This window comes from Euphorbia lathyris, chromosome 6, assembly GCF_963576675.1.
Source record: "Euphorbia lathyris chromosome 6, ddEupLath1.1, whole genome shotgun sequence".
Taxonomy (NCBI): domain Eukaryota; kingdom Viridiplantae; phylum Streptophyta; class Magnoliopsida; order Malpighiales; family Euphorbiaceae; genus Euphorbia; species Euphorbia lathyris.
Genome location: NC_088915.1, coordinates 67,044,868 through 67,055,209, shown reverse-complemented (window position 1 = coordinate 67,055,209; position 10,342 = coordinate 67,044,868). Strand labels below are relative to the sequence as shown.

Sequence of the window (10,342 nt, the reverse complement as noted above, 5' to 3'; positions counted from 1 at the left end):
ATTTCGCAGGAAAATATCAGTTGGATTTACACGAGTGTGTTGAGCTTCCTGCAGACCTCCAAAATATTTTATTCGAAGATATATATGGTACCAGTTTACCTCGGATGACTTCTTGTTAGTTTTTTTTAGCTCTTTAGCCTTCTAGTGTAACCAAAAAAATATAAAGATATATTTTTTTTTTATATGAGTTCAGTCCTTTTTGGAGGTTTAAAAAGACCATTTGATATGTTGATTGGTAATAATTTTTATTGATTGTATAATTTCGTGGAAAGTCACTCATAAATTTTATGGAAAATTAAAAGTTATATACTAAAGTATTTTAGTACGAAGTAAAAGATTAATATCACGTGCACAATTTATTTTATAGGCATTTGCAAAAACGATATTGGTAAATTTATACCTTATTGAATGTCCAAATTTTCGGGTAAAATTGGAGATTTAACAATAACTTCAGGGACAATTTTGATATATAACCATAATTAAATTCAAAACCAAAGCCACCGCTCTTAGCCGGTAAACCCTTATAGCGGCAAAAAGGGGTCAAAGTAAGGAACGTAGAGTTCACCATACGTCGCCACGTGACTTAAAACCAGAAGATAGCCGCCATTTTATTCACAGCGTCTCCATTTAAAAACAAAAACAAAACACTGTCTGAAAAGTCAAAGATTCAAAATTTAACTCATTAAAATTAAAATAATGCAGAAAAACCCAACTCGTGAAATTGAATTGAATCCTCAACTTCCCTATCTCTCCTTTAAACCAAAGACCACTTCAATGGGTCTCCCTTTCCATTTGTTGACATCTCCACCACCGTCGTCTAAAGAGTATTTAACAGGTCTGCTATCTCACTTGCCGCTAAAAATCTCTGCTCTATACTGATTTGATTTCAACTCCAATATGGCAATTAATCGTCTCGACCCCCAATCGGCGGCGGAGAAAGCCGTTTCAGTTATTGGGTTTGGTTACGATTTATCAAATGATATCAGATTGTCTTCATGTAAGCCGGGTCCTTCCGGTTCTAGACTCGTCGAGCTTGATTCGAATCTAACCCGAGACCTTGTGTTTCCCGGTGGGATTGTTGTTCGTGATGTTTGCAGTGGAATCAAGTGTGATAAGGGGGAGCGAACTAGGTTCCGCTCCGATGTTCTATCTTTTAATCAGGTAAATTGGGGGTTTTGGTTCATATTCTGATTTTTTATTTTACTAATTTTATGTTATTTTGTTGGGACTTATTTGAATTTCCCCCTTTAAAAAACTGTGTTTAGATGTCGGAGAAGTTCAATCAGGATGTTTCGTTATCAGGTAAAATACCTTCGGGGTTATTTAATGCTATGTTCGACTTCAGGGGATTCTGGCAGAAAGATGCATCTTCAGTTAAAAGTCTTGCTTATGATGGTTGGTTCATAAGTTTATATAACATTGAATTGGAGAGATCGCATATGACTTTGTCTGATCAAATCAAACAAGAAGTTCCTACTTCTTGGGATGCTACTGCCCTTGCTGAGTGAGTTCTTCAATGCTCAAACCTCATCAATTTATGTAATTTCAATTAGATGAACTTGTAATGATGCTATTATTGAAGTGCAAGGGTCAAAGTGATAAATTATGCTAAATACAAGGGCAAAGTTTAGTTTTTCTTTCCCATAAGAATAGATGTTTAGTTAGTGAAAAAGTCTTGTTCAATACTACTCAAATATCAAGTAAGTTTTGTCAGATTGTTGTTCCTAATTGTTCCACACGACATGACTATGTTGTATGGAAACTCCTCTTCGTTAGCGTTTCTGCATTTCGTGTATATTTCCATTCCACATATGGTGTACATATTTCAGTTTCAGTTTCCATAGTTGTTAAAGGCGCACCTCACTCAAGGCTCAAGGTAGTTAGCCTTGACTTTAAAAGGCTCTAGTCTTGTGCGCCTTGCCTGAATTAAGGCGCGCCTCTGTGTTTTCACTAGGGTTTTTGTTTTTTACTGTTTTGTATAAAACAAATGTTTGACTAGTTTCAATCACTAATCTAATTTAAATAACATTAATCTTAACTCTTGATCTAAATAAGAATATCAAAAGACATGACTAAATATAGAAAAACTAGAGATGGATTAAGAGCAATTACGTAAAGAAGAGTCTCCACCACTCCACTCAAATAGAACTGCGACAGACACACAGAAGAATGTCTAAGTGACAATGAATGGTTATTAGTTTAGTAGCATTACTTAGGTACTTAGTTTAAGACGTTAAGTAAATGTTAATGTCTCTATGAATATAAACTTAACTTGGTGTTTTTGAGATATTTATGATCTAGTATTATGTTTTTACTTGGTTTTGTTTTGTTTGTGGTCATAAGTGTGTTTTTTTGGTTTATGTTTAACTAGTAAAAGAGTATATATATTTTCTTTTCCGCGCCTCGTGTTCCTCAGGTGCACGTAGGCTCCAGGACCTCTTAGCACCTTAGTGCACCTTGCGCCTTTAACAACTATGTCAGTTTTGTTCTGTTTCCTGGCTATGTTCTGTTTTAGTTTCCGTTTCCATGCAACATAGCCTTTCGATAAAGGAAAAGTGAAACTTGTAGAGATTGTATTGTTGGTTTTATGAAACTGACATGCATTTTAATACCTTATTATGAGCTATTGTTAATCTTATGAAAGTAACATGCATTTTGGTACCTTATTAACTTGTGTTCTAGAAATCATGTTAGCTCTTTGCAGCTACTGATATTCCTTAAAAAAAAAAGACCCAATAAGCCTAAAAAATCAGATGCATGAATATAGGAAATTGTAAGAAGTTTAATGTTGGAAAAGTTTGTGTGAGCTCATTGTTACCTGAAATGGATGAAGCTTGATTGCATTTATGATGTCCTTTTGTGTGACCGATTCGAGTCTTAGGCGCGGCCTCTTGCCAAAAAATTGGCAGGGGAAGGCTTGCCCCCAATACACCCTTGTGGCGGGACCCCTCTCCGGACCCTCGCTTAGCGGGGACGCGTAGTGCACCGTGCCACTCTTTTTTATATATGTGTCACCACCACCAGCAAGCAAGGCAAAATCTTTGGAACCTACTCTGTGTAAGGGGGACAATTTTTGTAATCATATACTATGTAAGGGGGCGAGTGTTGAATGAGAATTGTAATGGTTATTCCTCCCAGGTCTCAAGTCGGAATAAAGACTACTATAGGGGGGTGTGACAAGTCCCGACATTGAGTCACACCCCTCTATAGTAGTCCTTATACCGAGCTGAGACCTGGGAGGAATAACCATTACAATGTCTAATTCAATACTTGCCTCCTTACATAGTACATGATTACAAAAATTGTCCCCCTTACACTCTGGTGTGTCTATGTCTCTATATCCCGGTACCATGTCAGTTACCCTTCAAAGTTTGTGAAATATGATGTGATTTTTCCAGGTTCATAGAGAAATATGGTACTCATATTGTTGTTGGAGTAAAGATGGGAGGTAAAGATGTAACACACATCAAGCAGTTACAAAATTCAAATGCTCAACCTCATGAAGTTCAGAAATTGTTAAAGCAGGTAGCTGATGACAGGTTCTCGGAAGAGAGAAATGCCTCTGAACTTTCACGGAGATCTCAGGTATATAATTTAAATCAGGATAATTCAGATTCTTATTGTTTTAGTGAGAATAAGATGCATTACATATGACAAAGATCAATTATGATGGAGATGGAAGATGCGGCGAATGACTGAACCTGAGAAAAATTTGCTGGCAACAAAAAATTATCAGAAATTGTATAGATACGAGTCTACCGGACAGAGCCACTGTCTTAGACTTTTTGGATTTCATCCCTTCATCTATCCATCTTCTTCTAACTCTTATATCAGAAAGTAACTTTTGCGGTTGTTAAAAGGCGTTCAGTTGATTGCAATCTATGATTTTTCTGAGATAATTTGTGGAATCTACACAAACCTATTCATGAGCTTTTCTTCATATGGGGGGTGTAGTTTGGAGCAATGCTTTTTATACTCATATTTTTCCTACTTATCGTTTCAGGACGAACAAGCCGTGTCATGGGATCTTCATCGAGGATTAACGATTTCAATTAGGCCACCTATCATTACTCCCATAAAGAATGAGGTGGGCTGCTCGGTACCTATTTCAAGAATTGGATGGGTACAATCTGCTATAAACATACCGAGATTTGAACTGATATTTTTTCGGTCTTCTTTGCAGGATATACTGAGCATTTCAATCCGAAGAGGAGGTGTTGATATTGGTCAAAGTCATAATCAGTGGCTCTCAACTGTATCTCAGTCACCAAACGTCATTTCAATGTCCTTTGTGCCTATAACTTCTCTCTTGAGTGGTGTGCGAGGCAACGGGTTTTTAAGCCATGCGGTGAATCTTTACCTTCGATGTGCGTACATACTTCTCTACTTTCTTTTTAGTCTCTCTGTGATATCGTTGTCCAACCATTGTGTAATCCTTGTCCTTGATCCTTGGTGCCGTGTTTAACATGTAATGAATTTGCAGACAAACCACCCATAGAGGAACTACAACAGTTTCTAGAGTTTCAGATACCTCGGCAATGGGCTCCAGTATATGGTGATCTGCCTCTTACTCTTAAGCGCAGAAAGCAAGCTTCTCCATCTCTTCGGTTTAGCTTTATGGGCCCCAAGCTTTACGTCAACACTATGAAGGTGATTCATGTGCTATAGCTCGTAGAAATGTGACTGGTTTGTAAGAACTAAATCGATGTTTAACTTAGCGTGTTTCTGGCATATCGATCTATTGCAGGTTGATACTGGAAATAGGCCAGTGACAGGAATTCGCCTATACTTGGAAGGTAAGAGAAGCGACCATTTGGCTATCCATCTCCAGCATCTCTCAAGTCTTCCCAGTATTGTTCAACTTTCAGATGATCAGAGTTATGAAGAGGCGGTTGACGAACCTGTGGAACGAGGCTACTTAGAACCTGTTAATTGGAGCATATTTTCGCACGTGTGCACTGCTCCAGTGCAGTACAGTGGAGCACACATTGATGATCCTGCTTCTATTGTGACAAGAGCCTGGTTTGAGGTTAAGGTTATTGGGATGAAGAAAGTTCTATTCTTGAGGCTCGGGTTCTCAATGGTGTCATCAGCAAGAATACGCAGGTCAGAGTGGGACGGGCCTTCAACCATGTCGCGGAAGTCAGGGGTCTTCTCAATGCTGATTAGTACGAGATTCAGCACTGCTTTGAATCAACCGGAGAAGTTAGAGAAAGTGGATTTGAACTCTGCAGTTTATCCTGGAGGGCCGCCTTTGCCGACAAAGGCGCCAAAAATGTCAAGCTTTGTCGACACAAAGGAAATGGTGAGGGGTCCTGAAGATCCACCCGGATATTGGGTGGTTACCGGAGCCAAGCTCTGTTTAGAAGGCGGTAGAATCTCAATTAAAGTGAAATATTCATTATTAGCTATAATGTCCGAGGAGTCGTTGATGTTAATGTGAGTAAACCGGGTAGATAGAAATTATATACAAATGCTTTATTCTGTTGTATATGATACCTTGTGTACATTATTGGCTCAGATTTAGCTTTTTTTCAAACAAATGAAACAAAAAAGTTCCTTACATATGTGCTTGCTATTTTCTGAAAGGATAAATTTGCTCCTAACATTTTTTTAAGAACTGATATATGGACTCGAATTGCTTCGTTGAAAACGTTGAGGACAAAATTTTACCATTTCTTATATTGAAAGATATATATATATTCTTCCCTAAAGAAATGTCAGGGGTAAAATACATAGATGGTCCTTCAACTTGCACAAAATTTCAATCTGTAATACAAAGTTAGATACAATGAAAGAATGGAAGTTATAATCCTTGAACATTACCAATAATCACCGCAAGAACATGAACCATCTTTGAAATGATGGAATCTGTTGATGTCTCTCACAATGATCTCCCTTGAGACAATTTTACAAATGTATTTGAGAGCAGTATGGCAATCCAAACAAACTCTGAGATTCTTTTTCACTCTAATAGGAGCTCCAGGCGGTGTAGCTATCAATCCGAAAGCAACTGCAAGTTTTTCGCTGTGATAGAGCAGAAGCTGCTCTTTTTCGCTTCGTTCAACATCATGAAGATCAATCTCCACCATTGGAACATACCCAGCTTTATTTAACAGATGTTTTAATTCATCAAGTTTTGTATAAATTTCATTACTTCTACTATGGCTTTTGTCTCCTACTATGAATGTATGTACCTTGTCTTTTACTTCTATCCAACTTATTCCAGGCTCCTTCTTCAATCTGTTGTTTTTCATGAATCTTCTCACCTTTGCCACATCATCCCACATTCCGGTCGATGCGTAAATGTTTGCAAGAAGAACATGAGTGCCTGAATTTACAGGTTCTAGTGAGAAGAGCATCTGAGCAGCTTTTTCTCCGAGCTCAATGTTCTTATGGATTCGAGCAGCACCGAGAAGTGCACCCCAAGCATGAGGATCAGCTTGAAATGGCATTGTATTTACAAGTTTCATAGCATCATCTAGTTTTCCAGCTCGGCCAAGAAGATCAATCATGCAAGCGTAGTGCTCTTGTAGTGGTCTGATACCGAATAAGTTTTCCATTGATTTGAAATAGCGTTCGGCTTCAGAAACCAAACCTGCATGATTACACGCGCAAAGTACACTAACTAGAGTTATATGATTAGGAGGAACACCATTGGTTCGCATCTTTTCGAATAATTCGAGAGCTTCCTTCCCGTGCCCATGTTGAGCAAGTCCACCTATCATTGCAGACCATGATACTATTCCTCTCTCAGGTATTTCAGAGAAAGCGCGGTCTGCATCATCGATACTTCCACATTTTGCATACATGTTAACAAGGGAATTCCCTGCGAACACATCTGCCATGAATCCGAACTTCAAGATGTGAACATGTATTTGTTTCCCTTGTTCATATGCTGACAAATTCGCACACGCATTCAGAAGAGAACTGCAGAGAAAAGAATCCGGCTTGATTCCCTTATCTTGCATTTGAAGATAAAGCTTTAAAGCTTCTTCACCTTGTCCATCTTGGGAATAACCTGTTATCATGGATGTGAAAGCCACCAAATCTACAATTGGACTTTCTTTGAACACTCTGGCCGCGTCTTGCACGTGACCACATTTTCCATAGGTATCTATAAGACTGTTCGCCACATAGTTGTCGAATTCAAATCCTGATTTTACAGAAAGCGCGTGAATTTGCCTGCAAAAATGATCAGCCACCAAGCTAGCTGCAGACTTAAGAACTGTCGACAGCGTTGTCTGGTTGATTCCTACTCCCTCCTTGTGCATCAAAGGAAAAACCAAGGCAGCTTCTCTATCTTCCCCATTTTGCGAATATCCAGTGATCACAGCATTCCATGTAATCAAGTCCTTCTCCGGCATCAACTTAAAAACCGACACAGCATCAGTCATTAAGTTGCACTTGGAATACATATCTACGAGTCCAACACCGAGAAAAGTATCTTTTCCCAAATCCATCTTTATTAAGCTGGTGTGCAACTGTCTCCCCAAATCCTGAAGGCACATTGCAGCACAAGCTTTAAGAGCACTTGACATGGTAAACATATTGGGGCGTATTTCGGATCCATTCATTTTCCCAAACAACTCTACGGCTAAGGTATGATGTTCACGGAGAACACAGCTAGCAATAACAGCATTCCACGAAACAATATCAGGTTTCGTGATTCCTTCGAAAACACGGATAGCCTCTTCAAGAGATCCCACTTTTCCATACATGTCAACAAGAGCATTCGCGGAGTATAAATCGAATTCAAATCCAAGCTTTATTAAGTACCCATGAATCTTCTTTCCTTGACCAATATCTTCTAAGCCAGTGCAAGCATTTATCATACAAGATAAACTAAACTCATTAGGTCTTATTCCACTCAAAATCATATCCTCAAACAAACCAATTGCTTCTGCACACAAATCACTCTGCACATAACAAGATAACAATGCATTCCAAGACACAACACTCCGTACAGGAATTGCATCAAAAAGCCGACTAGAATCCCTAAAATCCCCACATTTTGCATACAAACCAACTAAGCTATTTGCAACAAACTCGTCATTTTCAAAGCCTGTAACCACCACAGACCCGTGGACCTGCTTCCCTAGGGATAAATCCCTGGTGACCGTACACGCCTTAAGTACACTTGGAAAGGTAAATTCATTGCACATAACCCCCAAAAACCGCATCTGTTGGAAGGCCAAGATTGCTTCTTTACCAAACCCATTTTGTGAATACCCAGAAATCAAAGCAGACCAAGAAACCAAATCTGGTTCAGTACTTTCATCAACCAGTTTCCGTGCATACTTGAAAAACTGGCATTTGGAGTAAAAATTGATTAAAAGGTTTCTTATTTTAGGGTCTTGGGATAAACCAAATCTGATAAGATGGGCATGGATAACTTTGCCCGGAGTTAAAGATTTTGAAGCAGTGAATTGAGAGAGTAATTTAGAGTAGGATATTGAGGTGGGTAGAGAATAAAAATGGCAGCTTTGTGCTGCGGTAGAGAAAGCAATGATTTTTGAGTGGTGGGTAAATATAATAGATTTAGAACAGTGTAGGAATTGGGATTTAAAAAGTAGGTAATGCCGTTGGTGATTGAAGGAGTGTACATAACAGAGGTTCATCGTCCATTTGATCATATTAACCAGCATTGGGGCTTTGCCCCTTCTTTTATATACGAAATTAATTAGTCAGGTAATATTATATAACAAATTTTGGTTTTATTTCTAAAATATTGACAACCAGCTTTTTTTTTTTTTTTTTTTTTTTTTTTTTTTTTTAGCGAAGAAACAAGGAAAAAAATAAATAAAAATGAACATTGTAGTTTAGCCGATTTAGGAAAGTTTGCAAACAGATGTTGTGTGTTTTGTGCAATTTAGAAACTTAGGTCCTGTTTGGGAATTAGCTGTTAGCTGTTAGCTGATTACATTAGCTGATTTGACTAGCTGATTTGATTAGCGGTTTGTGTAGACCTGTTTGGTGAAAATTAGCTGATTGATAATAGCGGTTTGTGCAAAAAGACGAATAAGGGCATTAATTTTGGCGCAGGAGAAGAGGGAGTCTATCTATTAGGGTTAAAGAAGTCCATTAATTTTAATATTGCAAAACGCTAATTGAAAAAGCTCATTTTAAGAGCTTTTTCTAAATTAGCGTTTTCATTCCAAAACTCTCTCTCAAACCTCTCTCCACCAAACACTCCAATTAGCGGTTTTAGTGGTCAAACCTCTAAAGTTGGTCAAAACCGCTCTTTTTATCCCAAAACGCTCTTTACCAAACAGGGCCTTAGTCGTTATATAAAAATTTATTGTCGCGACTATTTACCTCAAAATGAGCGATTTGGAGCAATTAAAAATGCATGACTTTACAAATTACTCAAAATACAAGGTCCGACTATTTTCCACGTTTTTACTGTTTTTGTGTTTTTCAAATTTTTACTCTTTTTTTTTGTATTTTTTTCACATTTTCCCGTTTTGATAATATGAAGTAGGGATTTACTGAAATATACGAGATTTGGAAAATTTGATAGAAGGATAATTTTAAAAATGAAAAAAAAGGGGACAGTTTTTTTTTTTTATAAAAATGTCGTAAATAATTTCATTAGATGAAACAATACAAATACATTAAGAAAATTAGGAGAAATAAAAACTCCATACTCATACAAGAAAGAAAAAAGACTATAAACATCAATACAAATCACAAAAGGGACAAATAAAACAACAAACATAGAAATCATATCATTTTCATAAGTTGAATTCAATTGAAAGACCGCTGCAATCCATTCTTCGTCATTTAGACTCTTCTGGCAATTTGGATCTGGATCTTTTCTTTGTTTGCAGCCACGTATATATATAGATTTACGGATAAGATGAATCTTTTCCGCTCTTGCTAAGATCGAAAAATGTAAAAATAAAAGAAGTATAGCTAACAGATACAATCTGACAAGAAAAGAATTTCGACAAGATATATAGATTTCAAATCAACAAAAAAGTGCAAATATGAAATTAAAAACTAAAATGAAAACATAGGTATGAGAGGAAAGAAGAAGACAAACTTCCTTCTTCCTCTTCTTTTAACAAACCCGCTTAGAAGATTAGAAATGAGGAAAATAATAAGAAAAAAAAGGAACAAGGTGATGGCAGTGGTGGAGGAAACGACAGAGGACAACGACTGAGGAAGCAGTTATGGTAGAAGGAAGGATGAGCGAAGCAATTATTGCAATGTGATATCATGCAAAATGACATCATATGGATGATGTCAGTTCCACCCCTTTGAGATTGAAAGACACGTGCGAAAGAGTTTGTACAAATGCAACGATCAGAGCTCCGGCCTCCTCAGACGGAGGAAT

General features: G+C 37.6%; 2 protein-coding genes across 2 annotated transcripts; one reads left to right on the top strand and one right to left on the bottom strand.

The window, feature by feature from the left end:
* The first annotated feature begins 716 nt into the window (after positions 1–716).
* On the top strand, positions 717–5,565 carry LOC136233430 (MACPF domain-containing protein NSL1). The gene is made up of 7 exons (XM_066023085.1): positions 717–1,161; positions 1,266–1,504; positions 3,399–3,585; positions 4,004–4,087; positions 4,184–4,367; positions 4,484–4,650; positions 4,748–5,565. Exons 1-7 carry the CDS (start codon positions 898–900, stop codon positions 5,441–5,443), a joined length of 1,821 nt encoding a protein of 606 aa, XP_065879157.1. The 5' UTR covers positions 717–897; the 3' UTR covers positions 5,444–5,565.
* A 171-nt stretch (positions 5,566–5,736) lies between these two features.
* LOC136233429 (pentatricopeptide repeat-containing protein At5g04780, mitochondrial-like) lies at positions 5,737–8,640 on the bottom strand. Its single transcript, XM_066023084.1, has one exon. It carries the CDS (start codon positions 8,634–8,636, stop codon positions 5,823–5,825), a length of 2,814 nt encoding a protein of 937 aa, XP_065879156.1. The 5' UTR covers positions 8,637–8,640; the 3' UTR covers positions 5,737–5,822.
* Between the last annotated feature and the right edge of the window lie 1,702 nt (positions 8,641–10,342).